The sequence below is a fragment of the Vidua chalybeata genome, chromosome 10 (genome assembly GCF_026979565.1).
Source record: "Vidua chalybeata isolate OUT-0048 chromosome 10, bVidCha1 merged haplotype, whole genome shotgun sequence".
In the NCBI taxonomy this organism is placed as follows: Eukaryota; Metazoa; Chordata; class Aves; order Passeriformes; family Viduidae; genus Vidua; species Vidua chalybeata.
In genome coordinates this window covers 23,554,888-23,577,203 of record NC_071539.1, presented here as the reverse complement: position 1 = coordinate 23,577,203, position 22,316 = coordinate 23,554,888, and the positions used below count along the sequence as shown (strand labels likewise).

The window sequence follows — 22,316 nt, the reverse complement described above, 5'->3', positions numbered from 1 at the left end:
ATAGTATGGGTTTATATGAATGACAAATTATAGGAAGGGAGGCAAGTTTGAAAAAGACAACCCACAACATGGGTATCTTTATGTCTCAACTAAATCTGTGTGAATTCATGCAAGCCTTGTACTGATTCCAGCTTCCACCCAGCTAGGCAAATGCAGGGAAATGGGAGACAATAAATGCTTCCAGAGAAGATCTTTTGTGAGGAAGACAAAACCTTTTTTTTTTTTTTCCTAGAGTTAATATCAGTGTGCTACAACTTAATATGCCTTAAGAGGGAAAAGTTTTTTTGTATAACTCTTACCTGATGATTATTCAGCTTATTTGCTCATTTGAGCTTAACTGGCTGTGTAGTGCTCTGCTTTTTAGTTCCTGAAACTTCACGTACAAATCTAGGTATAGATCTCTTCCATCATCTTTAGCAAATGCAAACCAAAGAAAAGTAGCCTGCCTATTACTTTACTTTATAGAATGCAGTGAATTTGTAAACATTGTGGAGAAGCATTGAAATATTTTTTGCCTTTTCCATGTTAAAGGTGAAATGAAAAATTCCCATCTTATGTAAAACTTTGAAGAATTCCAAAAAGGATGCATGTTACTATATAAAATATCCTAATAAGTACTGTATATAATCAAAATTATGGAACTTTTTCAATAATGTGAATTTTGTTTTTCTTTTCTAGTTAAGCATACAGTTTCATATAGCCTGAAATAGACAGCATGGTAAAACGTTTTTGTTGTGGTGTTTAAATAAATGCAGTGTGGCACTACTGTGTTTTTGGAAACCTAAAATCCGACTCATCTATCCTGAAGTAGAATCAGTAGCTCAAATAAGGCAAGACAAAACTCTTCTGAATTTTGAAAATTCTCTTCTTTTGAAGACACTGCATAGGGATAGGAAAATACCAGAGATTAGAGAGCTGTGCTAACCTGTGGATAAACACTGGCTTGAACCAGTCTAATATTTTGTAGTTGTTCTTTTGTCTCAGAGTAAGAAACTTAAAGTATTCATTGATCATGTTATGAAGGTTTTTCCTTCATAATCTATTATTTTATGAAAGCCTGTAGAGTGGTTTCTGCACTTAGTTCTATGTTAAGATTTTACCAGCCTTTAGCAGGGAGAATATAAACAACCCCCCAGCCAGAACACCATCTGCTCATCTCAGGATTAGAGATTTCATATTTTAAAGCAAGTATCCAAAACAGTGCAAAAGGATCAATAATTTTCATGATGTGAAAATATTCAAAGAGAGATCACCTGATGCAAAAGAAATGCTTTGCATTCCCAAAGAGCATGGATGTTTTCCATTATTAGTAACATTTCCACACCACGGGTCACACAAAGCTTATATAGCCATAGTTTTTACATTTGCAGATGTATCTCCAAAATTCATCTCCAAGATAAGAGCTTGCAAATAATTTGATATGATTTATTAAAGAAATATGGATATTGATCTAGCACCGATATCCAACTCTGACGGACAAAAACTCTCTAACAGTTTAAAGTTAGAAAGTGTATGTTTATTGCGGCGCCGGGCAGCGTGCGGGACAGCTCCCAAATGCACACCGCACCTTTCCAATGATTACAGATTCCTTTTATCCACACCAGAATTGAATACCCAAAATACAAATACATATTCATCATTTTGGTACATCCCATTCCTCACTTCGTATGCTAATCATTCCAAAAACTATTAAGCATGTGTAGTTTGTTCCTTGAAATGGGTGGGTGGTCCCTTTCATGGGGAGGGGTCCCAAAATGAGGAAGTAAATGAAGTCTTCCTCATTCTGACCTTTCTACCTTTTCAATGCAAATATGACAAATGAACCTTGGTAGAACTCCCATTCCCTGTCTTCAATTGGTTTCAGAACAGAGGAGGCCCACAATTGTCTCATGTTCCTAAAAGCTATTTGTCAGTTTCCATATTCCTCATTATAAACCCAGCTAACTAAACATTGTGTTGACAAGCAATCAATTATTAGTTAACTACTAACTCTTAACTTCATCAAGACCTACTCATTTATCTTAATTAACTCTAGTAAAGCTTATCTCTAACTAAAATCTTAGCTCCTTGAAAATCTCAAAATTCCTTGAAGTTTATGTTTCAGATTTATTATTTTGTTTTGCTTTTGCTTTATTGTTCTTTTCCTCTTCCCAATACCAGTCTCTAAGGTCTAAACTGTAGCATTTGTTCATAATGTTCTTTGCTTTTCTTCCCCCCAATATAATTTAAGGAATGATGTTGCTGCCACTCATTTGACTGGTGTTATTGCTCATTGGACACCAACTGGAGAAAGCTGAGGCTGGTAGAATTGCACTCACTGTATTCTGAGAGTTCCTTAAGTAAAAGTGCCATCAAAAGTATTCCCTAGGAATCAGTAAGAAGAAATTTTGGTGCTTTTTGTGTTTATTTGCTTGTTTGTTTTTTTTATTTGATTGATTGTTTTTTTAAGAGCTCAGACCATTAACAGAATCAGGAGGAATGAAAAGCATCTGGTACTTGAAATTTGAGTTGCATAAGGAAGTTCCTTTTTGATGTGAGTTCCTATTTACTGTCTCATTATGGTTCAATTGCATCTGCCTGCAGTTGAGGGATGCCGTCTGGCTCAGTGCAGCCTGTGTCCCTCAGAGCCTGTGAGCCACAGCTGAGTGCCACTGCAGCACACTGGTGTGTCTGCATGCTCAGGCAATTCACGTATTCCATTAATAAATGCAGAATACTTCAACTGCCCTGCAAACCAGAATCCCAAATGCCATAAAAAACCCTGAAATTGCATCCATCACTTCTCATTTTTCAACATCAACAAGACTTTTGGCCTTCATCTATTACATAAACTCACCAATCTCTCCTCTGGCTGTACAGTCATTACAAGATAAAGAGATTTGAGATCCCTGTTTCCCATTTCACCTTTCCCTGACACATCCCCAGTTTAATCTTCCTGTTGCTTAGTTATTGCAAAAATGGGCAAAACTAACTACTGTGAAGATAAGTATGCTTTCTTCTGAAAGAAGATCTATTGCACCATAGGAATGAACTCAAAGCTCCCAGATTAGTGCTAGAATATAAAATAATTCAGCTTTAGAAGGATCAGTCTCCCAAGTCCACAGTTTCCTAATGGTTAAAGAAGCAAGAAAGGGAAAGAATGGACTTCAATTTGCCATAAATATATTTGTATGCTTTTCCCAAATGGCCAGTGAAAAAAATAATTTGTTAATTGCCCATGTTTACCTGTGGCCAGAGGCCTCTCTGTTGTCTCGGTGGTTTTTGCTGCTTTCTTCACAAAGGCAAAAACTTGAATCTCATTGATATCTGGGGGTTTTACAAAAGACAAGGCAGGAAAGAGTTTAGGTTTCTATCTGTGGATTTTGTTTGGTTTAATAATTTTTTTTTTTTTTTTTTAATTTGGTTTCACTCTGAGTGTCAACTCTCCATCTTTGAGGTGATTTCTGTTAACTCACCAGGTATTTTCCTCAGCATCTGGTACAGACAGCTTTATAATAGGTATAGAAATTACCTTGCATCTGAGTTTGCTGCAAATGGGGTAGATATTCCTTGGTGCAGTGCTCCCTCTTGCCTGGGGGAGTACATTCTTCAAACTGAAATTCATTTAGCTGTCACCATTGTATTCCTTATGTAGAAGTTCCAGTGACATAACATTCAGATTGTGCCTGCAGGAAGAAAGCTCAATTTATAACTAGAGCAAAGCTAAGCCTCTTACATTTCCCCCTTCCTTTTCATTTTGTGTCTTCATCCTTTCCAGTCAGTAGGAGATGGATGATGAGAGGAGTGTAAATGGAGAGGGTTCAGCAGTAAGACAATCTGATGGTGTAGTGTAACCTGTCCTTAAAGTGTCTTTTTGTGTGATCTTCCTATGTGCTTCAAGACCAAATATCCAAATGTTCAACAGCTGGATTTGAAGGACAGGTTTTTCCAGAAAAATTTCGGATCGCCTGGTTAAATTGTGAATAAATTTTATTTTATTATTATTTATTTATATAAATTATATAAAAATTCATTTTATAGATAATATATATATTTTATATAAAAATATATAATATATATTTTATATATGTATTAGATATAAATTTATTTATATAAATGATATAAAATTTATTTATATAAATTTACTTTATTGCGCAGACTTTTATCAGTAATTAAAATGCAAGCATTTGTTTTCTATACAATGTACAAAACACGGAAATAATTGTAGCTATTGTTCCAAAAATCCAAAGTGAGAGGGTGACCAAGAGTTGAGTGTTCTCACCCACCCTTCTGCTTTGTGTCTTGTCAAGTTGGGTTTCTGGGGAAGCCCCTTCTCTTGTACCAGGGCTTTGCAACTGAAAGTATTTCCTTCAAAATTGTCTGAACCTAGTTAGGCTGACAGTTGAGAATACATTAAAAATTTTTTGCAAATCGCCTTTTTATTTTGGTGTCTTAATTGGAGGGATGTCTGCAAATGTTGGTTTTCTCATCAGTGCAGTATAATGTGCATGTCATTTTTCTTTTATATTTGAATGTTTATTGTAGGGATTTTGATAGTGGCTTTTGAGTAATACCATTAATATTGGAAGTATGTTAAATAAATTCTCTTTATGGATAAAATGAGCTGAATGGATATGAAACACAAACCAAATTAATTAGGCGTGGTTTCTTCTCTTCTAGTGAATAAACACAAACCCTGGATTGAGACGTCGTACCATGGAATCATAACTGAAAACAACGACACTGTGATTCTGGACCCTCCCCTGGTTGCTTTGGATAAAGATGCACCCGTTCCCTTTGCAGGTAGGAATGTACAAGAGCAGCAGCATTTGAGCCTGTGGACTGCATTTTGAATTTATTGGCATTTGTAAGGAAGGAATTTCCAGTGTAATTTGAAGGGCACATGTAAAGGTTGTGTCTGAGTACTCAGGACATGACTGTTGGCCCACAGATCCTGAAATGAGGTGTTTCCTACACTGAATTTGTTGTGAAGCAGAACAGAATAAAGAGAATAATACAGCAGGCACCCACTATCAACATATTTTTAATGCAAACACAATAATTACACAATTACACTTGAATTTGCTTTTATAGAAATTAATCATTGCAATTGCCTGAAGTAATAATACATAATTAATTTTGTTCAGCAGTAACAGCCCCTGCTTTCTCTCTTCCTGTTCTGCTCCCTGGTAATGGACAAAATGTGTGACAAATACTTAAAGTTGCTGAAATCATATCTTACTGTGTAAGCACTTCATAACTGTCAAGACTTGGACAGAAAATTTAATGGAGTTTTTGAACATTTTTGCTCAGGTTGCTGTATGATAGATGTATGTCATATACAAGTTTGCATTTGTATTAAGTCTATTTTACCTGACACTTTTTCTGTCCTGAGTTCCTTAAGCAGAATATGGGACTTCTGCATGTCGAGCAAGTTCTCTCTTAAATTCCCTCTTTCATTAAAAATACTTTTTAATGAAAAGAGAGAATAGTATTCTCCATGATAGCTGCTATGAAGGTCTTAAGATGGTGCAGTTAGAAAGATGGTATTGTTTAAGAATCTTCACCTTTTCTAAGGAAAGGAACTGGTAAAGGTGAGTATCCTTGTTTTCGGGGAGCTGTCATGTTCAGGAAGCAGAAGACCAAGTGCTTGTCCCAAACAGCATTTTACAGTATCCTGAAAGAATTGTTCTCAGTCACTTTTCCCAAAAGCTTACACTGGCATCAGCTCCTACCCTGCCAAACCAGGGCTCCCAAATGGTTTTTATATATTGACCCCCATTTTAATATCAAGATTGTTTGTCGCTCGTGGTGCCCAGTGATTCTTGGCTGCATGAAGATCAATTCCTAGTGAAAAGATGCCATTATCATTTTTTCCCTCTATCACTGTGAGTGTTTCATCTTAGATTTGGTTCTTCTGCTTGCATTCCCTTAGGATCCTTTCAGAGATTTTAATCACGCGTATTGTCACTGACACTGCAAACTCTGCTGACTGGGAATTTGTTAGCTTAATTATTTTCATCAGCTTTTAGAGTGGGAGAATCAACACATTTTTCATTAAATAGTGATTTACTTTTCATGTAGAAAATCATCCTTTGAAATACTGAACTTACACAGACAGAATGGCTTTTGTGATAAAGGTTGCATTAGACAGTAGTTTTAATTTAGCTTCTCCATTTATTGATTTGAAGTATTTATATTTTGAGAAGTATCTACTTCTTACAAGGGTAAATGCTTTGTGTGTATTTTCTGATATTAGTAGTTTGTTTCCTGATAATATTTGGCCTTGTGATCTGCAGTTGAGGTATATTATTATAGTGCTGATTGAACCCTTCATTCCCTTGAAGGGCATGCATTCCCTATGTTTTTGGAAAAACCTCTATGCACTTTTAAAAAAACTCCTGTCTTTTTAAATTGTTGGAGGAACTTACTATTTCTGTTGTAGTTTTTGATTTAATATTTGGTTTCATAATATCATTAATTTATTTAAGTTTTTTATGGAAAATTCAATTTGCATCATGTATGCAGTAGTAGGAGAAACTGAAACAGATACAAGTACAATATTAACAATATTCGATAGCTGTACATTTAATAGTATGGTAATGTGGAATATCTTTTATGGCCATATTTTATTTAAATGTGGAAATTTCAGTTATATCATATATCAATCTTTAATTGTAACAGAGAATCAGAGCTCCAACAGTTCCTTTATCATCAGCCTGTTAATATTTTCAATATTTGTGTGCAACTATTGGAGAAGAAAAAAATTCTAGTGCTTGGAAAGTTCTCCATGTTTGGTTGGTTGGCTGTTTTTTTAATGGACCCAGATTCAATAATATATCAGAGCAGTTTCTGATCTGTGCCAAAATATCTGCTGAGATCTCCTTGAGCAAACTGTAGTAAGACTAAATGTATGTGAATTCTTCCTCTGCAACAACCCCTGCAGTAGTTTACAGGCAGATGGCTCTTCCATCAGGATTTGTGTTACCTTATAAAAATAAATAAATAAACCAGTGTGCATTTGACTTTAAAAACACACACACAAAAACAACTGACAAATGATCCCCTCCAACAAACCAAAACAAAACGCAAACCTCAAACCAAACAAAAAAGACAACAACCCAGCTGCCATGTAGCCATTCACTGCAGCTGGGCAGGAGTTCTACAGCACCAGAAGTGAGCCACAGCAGAAGGCGCAGTGTCAGTTACCCTCCAGGCTGATGTTCCCAGGGCACACCTGTACAGAGGCATGGCTGGATGTTACCTGAACTCTGAGATCTTCCTGCTCTTCTTAATGCCTTCCCTTGGAAGTGCTGGTCTTCCTTCAGTGACAGGTTTAGGGAAATGTACAGGATTTACCACTGTGACAGGTCATGGTAGGGGACACGTCTATTTATTGAATACATTTATCTACTAACTTGTACTTACTTATTCCATATTTATATGTTGCTAGTGAGGGTGTAGTTCTTTTGGACATGTGCTTAACTTAGTCCTTGTGTTTGCAGCATGCTCCTTGCTGCTTGCCCTGGTGCACAGGTAGTTTATGCATTTTGTATTTTTCACCTGGACAAATAATTTTTCACCATGTAACTGCTTTGTTACTAAGAAGAACTAAGCTGTTAAGAGACATTTGCTATTCAGTGATTCTTATCTGCTCTTAGTGCTTTGATATGCTTTCTGAGCCCATTCCTATGAGCTCCTTTTTTTAGTTTAAATGCTACTTGTGGCACAGGCCTACTCCAAACTGCAAATGGTGTTTTGGTTTTCACTTATGGAAACTTTAACTTTTTTCCTAATGCCTCTGTCTTTTTTCATCACCATGCCTACTAAGGTAAGTCTGTCAACCCTTTCTAGGAGTGCACACATTATGGTGCATGTCAAACCTGAGTGGTCACAGGAGAAAATTACTGTAATCTGCACTTTTTTTTCACCTCTATCTAATGTTTAACCTCAAGGGTGATGACAGGAGAAAAAGGAGTCTTTTGTGCAGTCACCTTCCTGACAGGTCTGTGTTTCCAGGAAGGACTAAGGAGAGAGTAACAGGACTAAATGTGCCTTTGAAAATACTGCCTGTCAAATGTGATCAGCATTTTTCATAACTGGAGCACGAAGACTTTCACAAGATTGCAATGAATGGCTTTTTGTGTCTCTTTATCTAATGAATTTATTGTGAATAATTAAGTATACGTAAAGTCCTGGTTCTTAAAATTATTATGGTATAAACATACCTCCCTTTATTTTTTTAATGCAATTGTATTTTTTGTCTCCTAGTTTGGAAGGAAAGGTTGAAAATACCAGTATAAGCTTGTAAGTGTGAGCAGTTTCGGATCAGCAGTTTTCCATATTTCAGTTCTTCAAGTCCTGGCCCAAAAAGGATTTTCACAGACTGGTGTTGAAATACAACTGAACTTTAAAATAACTAAACTCACCATGGCATCCTGGAGCCTTTTGCAGGGTATCAGAGACATGCCCTGACCCTCCTCGCCTCCCCTTGGCCAAAAAATACCCCACGGAAAATGAACCCCTACAAAACCCACAAAGAAATTGCAACAGTTCAGGCTTAGGGCTAGTTTGGCTAGAAACAAGGTGGGATCTACTGAATCAGTTTGTCAGGATTCTGTTCCTCACAAAATGCTGTGAGATGACGGACAGCTTTTGGAAGAGACATTTACCTGCATTCCAGTAACAGCAAGACGTTTCATCAGCAATGCTGTGCAAAAATAGATCTGTTAGGAACTTCAGGGTGTCGTCAGTCCATGCTTCTGCCCAAGGCAGGCCCCTTGTCATTCCTGAGAAACAGTTTTCTGTCCTTATCTTACAGATCTGTAGTGGCAGAGACGCAACAGTTTCCCTGGGCGATATATTGCACACTTCACCATTTTCCTGGTTTTTCATGAAGCTTGGTCTGAACTTTCTGTACAGTGGTTTTAGCCCATTAGTTTTAGTCCTATCCACAAGGCAGAGCAGATTATTCCCACTCCTTTTGTGCAGAAGCCTTTTATGTTAATCCCTAAAAGCACTGTGAGCAATCCTAACCAGCCTGGTGTGGAGGGGGTTTCTGCTGCTCGTGGTGTTTTCTGAAGCAGAAAAACAGGAGGCAACATTCAGGGTATCACCAGCCAGAGACTGTGTACAAATCATGGGCGGGTTGGGACAGGAACGTGTCTTGAGCTGTTTATTTTCCAGCATCAGCCTCATGGCACTGCATGGTTATGACAATGGGAAAATGCCAGCAGCTCACATCCCAGGCAGCAGACCAAGCAGCCTACCTTTTACAACTTACCCAAAACCCTAATTTTAAAAATTCCCAGACAGGGCAGTGAGGTGAAAGAGCAGAGCTAAACTTGTCACTGCCCCCATTTCTGGGCTGATAAAGTCACATTTGAGTGCCATGTGTCCCAGCGAGGCTGAGCTGGGTAATTGTACCAGGGTGAGCTTGGCCCATTACATCTTTACCTACTTTTATGCTCTTGATAATTTTATAGAGAGCCTTTCTTAGCAAGATCAGAGGTCTGGCTCCCCCCAGACAAGTAATTTGTGTCTCAGAAGCAGTTCCAGTTCACACCTCCTGGGCAGATGGAGTCCCAGTCTCTGACTGTGTTTTGGCTGTGCTAAAAGCACTGTAAAGAATGAGGAGACAACAAAACCAGCCAGGAACGGTGCCTGAATATTCACTAAACTACAAGATGCAACCACAAACTCTCCAAATCTTCTTTGTTATTTTAGCAACTCAGAGGAGTGTGTATTCTCAGCTACACCACAGCAAATCCAGCACTTGTCAGCCCACTTACACCCAGGGACTGAACACAAAATCCCATTTCTCTGTTTCAGACTGTGAAGCTGTCCAGCCTCCTTGTTTGTTTGTTTGTATTGAAAAGCAGTGGCATTAATAACAGCAACTATCCTTTTGATACAACATTGAAAATACAGAAGTTATTCTAAAATTGTCATTCTGAATATTATCCTTTCTACTCACTGTCAGCCAGACTTAGAACACGAGTTGGTTTAGGATGCCCAGAATTTCATTTGTGTTAAATATTTCTCTGTGAAAATGAGGCATGATCAAAAAAAAAAAAAAAAAATACAACATGCAGGCAAAACTTTGGAGTGTTGCAGTTGTTTATAACAATTTTTTAATGATTTTTAATTTCTAGCTTTCAAGCTTACATTTATTACTGTAGCTTAATTAGTTAAAACTTTAGCCTTCAAAGGCAAAAAACCTAATCTCTTCCCAGTGATCCTAATCTAAGGTAAAATAAAAAATTGGTAATAGCACAATTAATTCTGGGGATGCTGTTTTTGACTTAGGGGATGCTGCTTATCATCCAGTAAAGTTAAGAGTGATAAACACGCTCGAGTTTCAGATTTAGAATGCACCAAAAAACCAATCACTCTCACAGTGTCCTCTGTTAGTCCCCGAAGCTCAGAGATGAGGGCTTTGCGGGCTTTTAAATTTGTTTTTTTTTCTGTGATTGCCTTTCTTAGTCATTTTTACAGCTGTGAAATAATAGTAGGTGATACCAGTGTGTCCAAAGAAAACTAAAGGGTCAGGGATTCAGGCTGTTCTGATGGAGCTTTTAGTGGCTGCTAAGGGGTCTTCATTGCAGGAGAAAGGTGCTAGGGAGAAAATGAGAATTACATGCTTGGGTTGGGAATGAATGCCAAGTTCCTCCTGACAGATAAAATCAATAATGAATGGGAACATTGAGATACTTCATTACACCTAAATATGCTAAATTACTTGAAGGTAGAAAGAAGCAAGGAAAATAACCAACGAATTCCAGTCTGATGATATCCACTTGGACTTCTAAAACTACTTAGGGAAAATAGTGATTTGAGATACATTTGAACTGTTTCTGAGTAGCTTTCTTTATGTACAGGACTAGATCTTTAGAAAAATAGGGCAGGATATTACAGTGGATTGCAACCCTAGACAAAAGGACAGGGACAGAATCTGTCATTTTATAATCCTGAAGTGTACTAAATAACCATTTAAGTAAAAAAATGTTAAGTTAAAACAGATTGTCACTGAAGGTGCCAGGAAAATAGTGAGAGTATTTGAACTTTGGGGCTATTCAGAACACAAAGAGAAACCTGAGTGGGGAGTACTGGAATTGCTAAGCCTATCAGCCCAAAACTTTCTTGCTGCTCTTTTGCTCTGAGGATGGATGTAGATTTTGTGTCACACTCCTTTGAAACTAATGAAGCCTTGCTGCATGAGAGCCATTGCAATGTGCCTGAATCTGCAGCTGAAAAACGAAGTCATTTATTTCAATGAACTAGAAACACTTCTATTTTCAATGAAATATTTTAAAAGCTGCAGAAAGCATTTATTTTGTTGAGATACTATTTTGACAATTTTTTTTTTCTGCAATGAAACTTTTTAGTGTGAATTAAGATGTAACTTGCTTTTGAGATGTGATTTTTGCTATGGAGTTAAGCATGGTTTCTAAACTTTTTAGACACTCTCTAAAATCAGAGGTGGTTCCTGAAGGATTTCAAATTCTGAAAGTCACAGGAAAGACAGCATAGGAAACTCATCTGCTTGGGGATAAAAAAGGATGAGGACTAGTTATTTTCTTATGGTTTGAGTGATACACTGAGGTCTGAACAGGATCATACAGTAAAAGAAGTGTGAGCAGCTGAAAAATGTAAAACTGCTCTAGTTATCCCTCATCATTAAAATTGCAGTGGAAATCATAACTGCTTAGGTTCTTACAATTTCAGGTAGAAATGAATGTTTTCTAACATGTAACATGAAATTATTTGAAAAAACTATGCCAGCAAGCATAACTCCAGTCTATGAAGAACTGGTGAGCCAGTTGAAGCAAACAAGAACATTTTCTCTTCTTGTGTAGTTTGATTCTCTTCATTATTTGATATTCAAGAAGTAGTAAACTTGAGCTGCTCACTTCTGCTCTCCAGTGGTGTGAAGAATCCAAAATCTGCACCCATCTTTACTTCCAGTGCTGCAATAACAGGAGGGACCCACAGAAGGAGGGATGAAGGAGCAGAGTGAGGACTCAAAGGAAGGAACAAACTGAGTCAAATAATGGAAATTCCACTCTAATAACTTTCTTCACACTTTCATTCCATCTGTGGTCCCCCCATTAATTCAATTACATCTCTCTCCTTTACATAAATAATTTCCTTTTATGTGTGAGTTACTCTGTTGTCATGTTCCTGGGTGGATATGATGAAAATCAAAAAGGATTGCTTGTAAAAGCATGCAGCATTCTTTATACAGACTTAGAAAAATAATTTATAATGCCAGGAAGTGTTAGTAATGCAGCAAGTGGAATTGGAATATTCACCACTTAAAAGTTTACTGCAACAAAATTGGCACGGAAGGATTCCACCTTGCTTTAAAAACAAAATCAAAAGTCTTTAAAATGTTTTCCTCAGAATGGAACTACTTGAGTTAATGTAAAGCAGCAGGGACAAGCCACTTGCTTATAATGGTTTCTAAATATTAAAAATGTTTTAAAAGAGCAGCCTGAATAGGTAATTATTTATTCTTTAGAGCTCCTTGTGCTTATTGGTCAACAATTCTCTTGTGGAAGGAATAGATAAGAGCCCCCACTTTTCTTTAAACCTGCTTCTTTCCACTAAGCTGAGGAAAAAATTATTTTTCTGGACAAGAACAAACACTCCTAATAGCCTGAAACTGCTGTTGATCCCTTTTCTTGCTAGGGCTACCTAAAAATGCATGTGATGCTACTTTTATGAAGCAAGAAGAGGAAGGAGAATATAAAGAATTCAAACCCTGGACAGGCAGTTTAGGTCATTGATTTTCTGCTCAATTCTCCTGTTTCTAACTGTGTGAAATGGATCAAACCAATTTGTTCTCCTGGCTTGTGGTTTCCTCCACTGTCCATTTTTCTGTGTTTAGATTATTAAAAAACCTCTCCCAAGTGCTTTTATCTCAGTGACTGTGGAGCCCTGAGCATCTCTGAGTGCAGCCCCAGCACAATGAGGATTTGCTCTTCTCAGCTGTTTTCTGTTCCATAACCATTTCTGGTACAGGTGTGTTTATAGGGGATGTAACGGTGCCAGCAGACTGGCACACAGCAATTTTGTTCAGTAATTTGGAAACAACCTCTCCATTTATAAATGAAGTCCAATGCTTCTGTATTAAATGGACCAAGTCTATATATAATTTTAAATGTTGTCAGATGTCAGGATGACTCTTGTTTCTCAGACTGAAAGGCACTGTAGAAAGGACAGTAGAGGCAATATTAGATGTTTTTTTTGGTTTGTTGCCTTCATCGTAGGGGTGGTGAACATAAACATAGTAGAGTTCAGAATGTTTTGAGAAAACAATATGTAATTTGTGTTAGGCTTTTGCAGTATCACACACTCTGCCACTCCCAGGCTCGACAGAGACTCTGCTCCTGCCCTGGTGGCAAACAGGGAGCTGCCCAGCGAATTGGCTCAGGCCAGTTTAATCAAGGAGGATACGCTGGGCTGATCAAGTGATGGAAAATGGGCACCTGATGCCATCCACACAGCTCCAGTCATCTCCTGAGTGCTGTGATCCTTTCCTTGGACAGCTGTGTGGTCCCACTCTGGGGTTCTTGCTCTTTGCCTCCCCCCCAATGCCTTGTGTCAGTCTCAAGGGTTTCATGGATTTGTTTGTCACCCCGTTCCACAACGCTGAGCCTGAGACATTCTGTGCTTACTGAAAACCCAGGAGGGCGTGAACAGACAAAATATTGGTAGGTATGACGTACAGACAGACGTGTTATAGGCACTTATGATGCACATTATTGTAAAATTTCTCTTGTGTAATAGCAGCTTTTGGACACAATTAACCAGCGTGTGCACTTTGTATCCACACAAACACTTGCCTTACACTGAGTTTGTAATAAAGTATTTCATAGCATAGCTCAGTTTCCCTCACTTACAGCACTGTCTCTTATGTGAAGTTTAGAAAATGATACAAAGAGAGAAAAAGAACTAGTTTTTGGAAGTGATTGGTTTTTAGTTACTTCATTGACTGTGACTCCAGTGAGGTGGTGTGCAATTACCATGGTGATATAAACAGGCTGCAAAACAAACCTACATTACTTTAAATATGTAATTTTTAAATTTTTTATTTTTTTAGTTTGTTTTTTAAAAAATCATGATGTGCTCTAACTTACTTGCTCTTTATATAAAGTTTAAAAGAACAGAAAAATAATTTGGGTTAACAAGTGAGAGCAATTGCCAACCTGTTATAGGAATCCATCTCCATAAAAAACTGTATTTAAATTTAACTAATTTCCTTTAAAATTATTTAGTTAATCAAATGTAAATTTAGTTCAAGCATTTAAAAATTAACTTACTCCTGTCACATGACAAAGAAATTTAAGTAACAGTGATTCTGCGGCAGTGGATATAATAACCATAACATGTCAGGCCTGGTGTGTTTTGTTGTTGCTAAAAAGTTTTCAAGTCAGGTTGGTCCCTTTTTAACCAGCTGCTCAAAAAATTTCTGAAGGACTCATTGGTACTTGATTGATTTGTTAGTGCCTGTGACAGATTTAATGGATATTTCTCACAAGATTTCTGCTCCTTACTGCTGCCTGCCTGGGAGAGCTTCCAGGTGTGCTAATGAAAAAAAGTCATGAATGAAGGCAGGAGCAGTGAGCCTTGTATTTGGTGTGGCATCCAGAGGACAGAAATTAAATATAACACTGTAATCAATAGGCGTGCTAGAATTCAAAGGATGACAGCAACTTAACATCAGCTTTCAGACATTTTTGGACTACAGTGCATTATTTAGGACAGCAAAGCTTCTACATCCCCCCTAGCAGCTTCCCTGGAGTTGGGAGCCGTTTCTGCATGACCTCTTCTCCCAGGGCTTCACCTCTGCAGCACTTCACTAAAACTGGACACAGCAAAGGGCAAAATCCCGCAGCTCTGTCGGCTCAAATGGATGTTTGCCCATTTCTGCCTCAGGGATGTCCTTGTGTGGGTGAACTGGCTGCTGTGTGGGAGCTGCCTCCTAGAACAGCAGCATGAAAGGCAGTGGGAATCATGTGCAATGAAAGAGAAATCATGTGCAATAAAAAGCCCCATACGCTTTGTGTAAAATTTTTGATTAAAAAGTGCTTCCTTGAATGGAATTTGCTCCAGCTGTTGCCATCTGTCAGTCTTTCAGTGCCCTTTAGAAAACACAGCATTGTTGATTTTGGTCCATCTCTCTGGGGGTGCTGCTATAGGACGTGCCACATACGGCAGATTATCAGTGGTACTGCAGGAGCCAAGGGCTGCTGGGTGTGGGGCTGAGCTGATGGACTGAAAATAACACAGTCCTTTGCTTTAATCTGCAAGATTGAAGTAGAAGGCCCTGCCTACTGTTTACTGCAAAGTGCTTTTATGTGCTGCATGCGAAAGCACAGCAGAGAAATCCCAGCTTTCTCCAGAGTCCCCACGTAATTCGTTTGCTTGGTGTGGTTTTAGATACAGAGAAAAGTTAATTTGGTTAGAATGTTTCTTGCCAATGACTGTGGCTTTATTGAGCAGAATTTTATATATAGAAATAATCTCCCTTGTGCTGATTTATTTTTAAGTTTTTTATTTCAGTATCATGTTCTCTTCATAGAAGAGAGGGAATGAACACTTCGAGGACAAACACTTTCACATGTCTGTCCTGATGCTGTGACTGCCGGTGTAGAGGTGGTGGCCTGACTTCCTGAGGGGTGAAAAATAAATAAAAAGGACAGTTTCTCAGACAGCAAGAGAATTTTTGGAGTAAAAAACTCCAAAATAAATATTTCTGAAAATGTATTTCATGTATTTAAATGTATTAAATAAACCCATAAATCAGAAAGCTATAGACCATCCTAAACTAAGTTTTTAATTCTTTTGCCATGTCTTAAGCTGCCTCAGCACATGGAGGTTTGCTGAGGTTTGAAATAACACTGGAGGAGAGGCATTAGATAAACAGGTGAGGCACCTGGAGCCACAGGCTGGGTACATTTTGGGGTTTTCAGCATCACTTTCTGGAAGGACAGCACTGTCGTGGTGCAGCTAAGGTGGTGCTTAAATTTGCATTGTCATTAAACTTAATCTGAATTTTCAGTAACATTTTGCTCACGGTGCAAATGCTGTATGAATTGGTCTGTGACTCAGAATAAGAGACTGAAATACAGCTACTTTGCTTAAGTAACATACATGGTTTAAAATAACATACAGTTTCCTAGGAGTTTTTTAAATTGCTGTACTGAAGATGAAGTTAGTTCCTACAGTCAGCCTTGAAACTGACTCTTAATTGTAGGAGATACTGACTTATCTTCAGATTGTAAGTTTAAATCATACATAAATAACAGCAAATATTTGTTAGTTCATTCTGGGATACTTTTATTATGAAAATGGGAGATTTTTAACTCTGTTCCTGTGATAAAGATGTAAAAATCCAAACATCAGAAGAGAAGTGAATGTAGATTTAAAACATGAAAGTTTGGCTTTGAATGAAAAAAGAGAAAGCTGAGTCATTGTTTCCTAAAACTGATTAGAAGTAATTTAAGGTGCTGAAATAAGCATCTGAAAAAAGCAGATGTTATAATTAACTTTTGAGATTGATAAGTCAGTAGATAAAATCTAGGAAACAGAAGCCAGAATACACAGAAGGAGAGACATGCTGAGCATTCCAGGTAGCTCTGTGATTGCTACAGTCATAATATTTATTCTGAGTTTGTATTCATCTGGAAGAATGTTCAGATTCAATAATATTTTGCATGTGAAGAAGGAACTGCTATCTTTCACTGTGATTTATTGAAAACTCTGTTGGGTTTGTGATATTGCACTGTGGTTTTCTGCTTCCTGAGTGCACCAAAGCTGCTCTTGTTGTGCTGGCTCTTTTGTTGCCACATGAGTAAAACCAGGCTTTTTAGGAGGTTTGCCTTGGTCAGAATCGATCAATTTTTTATCTGGAAACAAAAAAAAGCAACTTATGACACTTCAGGAGGGTGCACAGGGCACAAAACTAGGGCATAGGAATTAATATTTCAGTGTTCTGCACTTAAGCCACTACGTGCTGTTTTGCTGATGACAATGGAAACAACTGAGAAAAGGAGGGAAAGAGAGGAGTGTTCCCTTTTCTCCATTAGTTGTCAGCAGATACCTGAAGTGACTAAGGCTGTGATCTGATAGCTGGTGTTTCCACCTCACCTGGCAGACAGTTTATCCACACACTCACTTAATTTTGTTCTTACTTAAGAATTATAAGTTGATACAATTTCTTCTTTGAGCCAGGGTATGTATCTGTAATTGTTCTTAGAAGGAATCAGAGCCCAGAGGACTTCAGAAATCAGAATTTAATTCTTTCATCTGACACAGATTTTGGGCAGTCAGTTAAGAAGTGCCCAGGTTGATCACCATTCATCATTGGGTGTCCATCAACATCAGTGAACATCACTGGAGGATTCTGTTGAAATAAATGGTTGATATTAATATAATTGCTGTTGTTCATGTTCCCTGTACAACCCTGATGACTATAATGTATACAATACTAACTCTTTCATATTCCAACATTCGTCTGAACTTCTTCTGCCTTGCATTTCCTTTTGGTTTGGAAAGGTGGCTTCTCCCCTTTTCCAAAAGCATGCTTGCTTCAGTTTTAGGGCCCTGTCCAAACTAGTCAAAGTACAAGATGTATGTGTATATTCATCTCCTTGAAGGAAAAATTCTTAGCAACGTAAAACTCTCAGAGTGTTTCATTTTATTTACAGTGGACATTCAAGAGGCACAGGTCAGTCCTGAGAGGGAGCTGTTTGCCTCTCGTGGCTTATTGCAAATTCTTTAATTCTCTCATTTGATAAGTATTTAATTTTAGATTTCTTGCCATTTTGTTTATCACAGTCTGTACTTCAAATAGAAATTAAAGACAAAATTCTCATGTGCTTTTGTCTCTCAAATTATTCCAGATCATCAATTCATTAGGTCAAGAAAATGCAAACTGCAGTGCTGGGCCTGAGCCCTTCCTGCAGGGGACAGAATTCTCAGCTCTTCGTTATTTGTGCACTTCAACAGAGATGTCCAAGAGATTATACAGAAAGGCTTTGTCTAGCTCTCTCTGTTTCTAAGTGGTCTTAACCACAGGCAATGGAAATACAGTTTTAATTTATTTGTAGGCTTTTAAAGTTAATTGGAGGTTGCCTTTTCTGCTGCGCCACAAATAAATATGTGTGTATTTATGGTCTGGTTCCTGTCTTTCATTTCTCCTGCCACACAGTGCTGCAATTGTCACAGGAATTGTGACCTAATAATGATCTCATCACTGACATTAGCACCTTTGACTTGCACTGACACACATCTGAAGAGGATGACTTGTAGCAGGGCTGTACCTATTGGCAGCTTCTGCTTTCTGCTGCTTCCTTCTTCTGAATGTTTTTCAGAAAGGAAAAATAAAAAGCTTTTCATTAAGACACTCTATTTATTCTTCGCATTGGAATAGTCCAGACACCATTTGTGCACTTAATAGATTAGCTCTGGTTTATTAAGAAAATGGACACCATCAGATTGAAATAAGTCAGGTTTTCATCTACAATGAGTTCTCACTGCTCTGCTAAAAGACTGAAGGCAATATGAGTCTGGCCCAACAGTTCTTTTCTCGTTTACTGTCCCTTCTAAACAGGAAAGTAGCTTTGTTTTAAAAAGCCCTTTTGAAGGTATTTGTGATAGTCAGAAAATTATTTAATGGCTTCATATTTACTATATGATTGACAGGTTTAATAGGCTACATTCTGTGATGTCAGTGAATCCTTTTGTTTTTCAGAGACAAGCATAGGAAATGTGTATTTTTAAATTTATTCTTGTTAATAGATCTGATTGCTCCAAAGAGTGGACAGCTGCAATAGCTCAGTTCTGGGGCTAATTAAATAATGTGTCTCTTGGTTTCCAATGGGAAGCAATTGCTTCCCTGATAAATAAAACAGTTTTCATGTTTTAGACAGTAATGAGGAAAACCTGATAATGATAAAATATATCAGTGTTCCTTTTGGTCTGTGTGAACTGTGTGACACAAAATAGTACTGTCTGGGGAAAACTGCCCATCCACCTGCTACAGAGAAACAGAAAAAGCCAAGAATTCTGTCGGAGCAAAAATGCCCAACCACCTTCCGTCCCTCTCTGGTTTTCTTGGAATAGCAGTGCATCTTTTATTTCATGATTATGGCCATGTTATTGCAGCAAATAAATGACTGTTAGAGCTGCAAATATCAAAAGTGTAATGGATTTAAAATTATACATACAGAATTAAATATTAAAGAGCTGTTTGAACCCACTGCTCTGTTAATGATGACTCAAGTCCTGATCTACTTTTCATTTCTTTCAGTGAAATGCTGACAGCAGTTCCTTGGCTTTTTTCCCAGCCACCCCTGTAAAAATGCTATAATTCTAATGCCTACCCTTTCTGTGCTCAGCAAATAAGTACTAACCTTCCTGATGGACCTTATCTTCCTAATTTCTAGCCTTTGAAGAATTGAAAAATTGACTATCAAACAAAATCCAGTTACCTACAAAGTAAAATTAATCAACTGCTGCAGAAAAACAGCCAATCTTTATCACTGCCAGGAGACCAGAATCTTCAGTTTGGCTGAAAATGAGCAAAAGTAACAGTAAAAGAGAAACAACCTCTTTTTTTTTTTTTTTTTTCTTCTGCACTCTGTGTTTTCTTCTCATGACTAATTACTAATTTTAAGTGTGCAACCATCTGCTGCAGGCAGCAGTAATATCCAAGAAAGTCTGAGCTGGGATTTGCATCAGGATGAGTGGCAACCGCATGGCATGGCAATCTTGGGCACTGTAAATGAAATACTTCTCCTGGTTTGGAAGTTCATTGTTCACCATAAACCAGTATTTAAGTGCTTAGCTCAGCCCTCTGGAGCACACAGGGACAGAGTTCTTCCCAAAGACTCAACTTGTACAAAAAGTTCATTTGTACATCAGACTTCCTCCAAGACACCTGGGCCTGAAATTTGATCTTCCCTTCTGCTAAAGATTTACCCCATGTGTTGAGGAATTGCTTTGGATAGAAGCTCAAGACTACAGTACCAAAATACCTAAGGGAATCAGAACAAATACTTATTCCAAGTTATGAAAATTGAGGAGGAACAGGAGAAGAAGGTCCTGGAGAACAGGTGATTTCCCAGGGTTTTGAAGGGGGTGGGGTAGTGAAACTGCTGTGGTTTTTTTTTTTTTTTTTGTTTTGTTTTGTTTTTTTTTTTTTTTTTTCCCTTTTAGAAATATCTTCTTATAGACCTATTGAGCCAGCTCTGAGGGATTACTCAAGAGTCAAATAGTCCTTTACATGTATTCTGGGATGCTTCTGTGGGAGTTTGACTCATGTTAGCTGTAAATTTAAGAAGCACATCTCTGTTACATCCCTAAAGAAACTCTGTGTTTTCACAGTGGAAATGCCATGCCAGTGCTGGTTCTTTCTCCTGGATTCTTCTTGGAGCTGAAACCAACTGTAATGATGCTTGATTGCTTTGTTGGTGGTGGTGATGATCCTTCCACCAATCCAAAAGGAAGCGGTTTTGGAAGTGCTGTCCCTCCCAGCTCTCAGGCTGAGAACCCCTTAGTCCTTGGGTATGGCAGACAGGATTTCACTGGAGAGCAGTGGTTTGTGCCATGGGCACTCGAGGAGGCAGCAATAACTCAGTGCAGGGAGTAGAATTGTCCCAGGGGAGGACTCTAAGCATCATCAGAGGAAAGTGCAGCAGCCTCTGCTTATGGGAAGCTTCTGCTTTCAGTTTCTCCTCTGATTAAACTCTTAAAGGGCTTAACTGTTCCCTTTTAGGATGAAAAGTTCCCTGAGTTCGTCATACCATATTTTTAAATTTCCTTCAACAGTCCTGTGAACTTGGATGTGAATCTGTAATGTCCAGGGTGCTTCCTATTCCTCACACTGCTTCAAATAACCTATTTCTATTGGCTATTGTATCATTTCTGCCTGAACATAAAACCACTTATTTGGTTTGTAATGTTCTTTATCTCCCTTAGTTTTCATAAGTATAAAATATTTCCCCAAGCATTATGAAAAGATTAAAATTCAATTTGAGTGCTGAATTATGCATGGTTTTCAATTTGGCAATACTCTAAGAATTTTTTGTTTCCCAGCTTTTTAGTGTTATGAGAAAATATCTACTATCAAATGCATTTTTAATAGATATTTCCTGGTATTAGATGACACAGTTGACATTTAATCCATTCTACGAAGATGTCTAAATATTTAATTTTACAATTCATAGCAGCCAATCTTTTTGATAAATGGAAGGCTTCCCTTTATGGCTGTGATTTGGGGGGAGCAAGCATATAAACAAAATTACTTCCAGGGGGAAGAAAATCAGTTCAGTTAATTATTTTACTTAACTGTTCATGGCAATATCTATCAAGCTGCCAACATAGGAAAATAACCATCAGCAGAATAAACCCTGAAAAGTAGTAATCAAAATTCAGTACGATTAGCATTCTTAATTTGAATAAGGAGTAGGATCCTGAAGATATCCCATGCTGCTGGAAATAAGTGAATAATGGATAATAATAAAAGCCTTAAAACAGAAGAGAAGCTTTAAACACCCAGAGTTTTTTGCTGTACCATTATTTATCTTTTGGTGTCTGAATTGAAATTACAGGCATTTTATATTTCTGCTTCATTGTAGGTTGGTCTTTCTTTTCTAAATATTCATGTAGATATATAAATGAATGCTCAGAACACACTGGAATCATTTTGCTGGCATTAAAAAATACCAAAGCTTAAGATGCTGATTTCTTCGCTTTTATTCTTAGATCTTCATAGTTCTTTACCTGGAGACCTTTCAGGAGTTGGCAAGCTGAGGTTCCTTATATCTTGAAAGGTACCGAGGAGAATTCTTTATAAACATACTGCTTTTCTTTCTCTTTTGTTTTAAAGTGACATTTGCACACAGCCAATAAACTTTGTACCTTCATATAATCTTATGTAATCTTACCTTGACCTTCTCGGGCATGCAGAGAATCAAATGAATTTCACTTACTTGAACTTGGTTCTCTAAGGACTCTCAGCATTAGCTCTTTATATTCCTATTTGCTTAAAATGCTTCCAGGAATTAGTAGTGTTTAAATATGTGTATTCATTCCTGCTATAAATTTGACAGAGGAAATTTTGTTGACTTTATTGGTTCATAATTTTAGCTTTATGTATGGAATGTGTGAAGCAATACAGATGGATTTACAACTAAACACATTCATCTTCATGAAATGTGTAGCTGAGGTCCTTAACTCTAGGATATTTCTGAACATTCACATAAGTGCTTTCATTAAGTAATCAATAGCATTGAGTATTTTTACATAAACCATATGGATGAGAG

General features: G+C 37.6%; 1 protein-coding gene across 2 annotated transcripts in view; it reads left to right on the top strand.

Moving 5' to 3' along the window:
* The window catches only part of CLSTN2 (calsyntenin 2), a 313,046-nt gene that overhangs the window by 117,874 nt on the left and 172,856 nt on the right, over positions 1 to 22,316 (top strand). For both annotated transcript variants that reach the window (XM_053951580.1, XM_053951581.1), the window contains exon 2: positions 4,660 to 4,782. In XM_053951580.1, the coding sequence (XP_053807555.1) occupies positions 4,660 to 4,782 (123 nt within the window). The remainder of the gene's footprint in view (positions 1 to 4,659; positions 4,783 to 22,316) is intronic.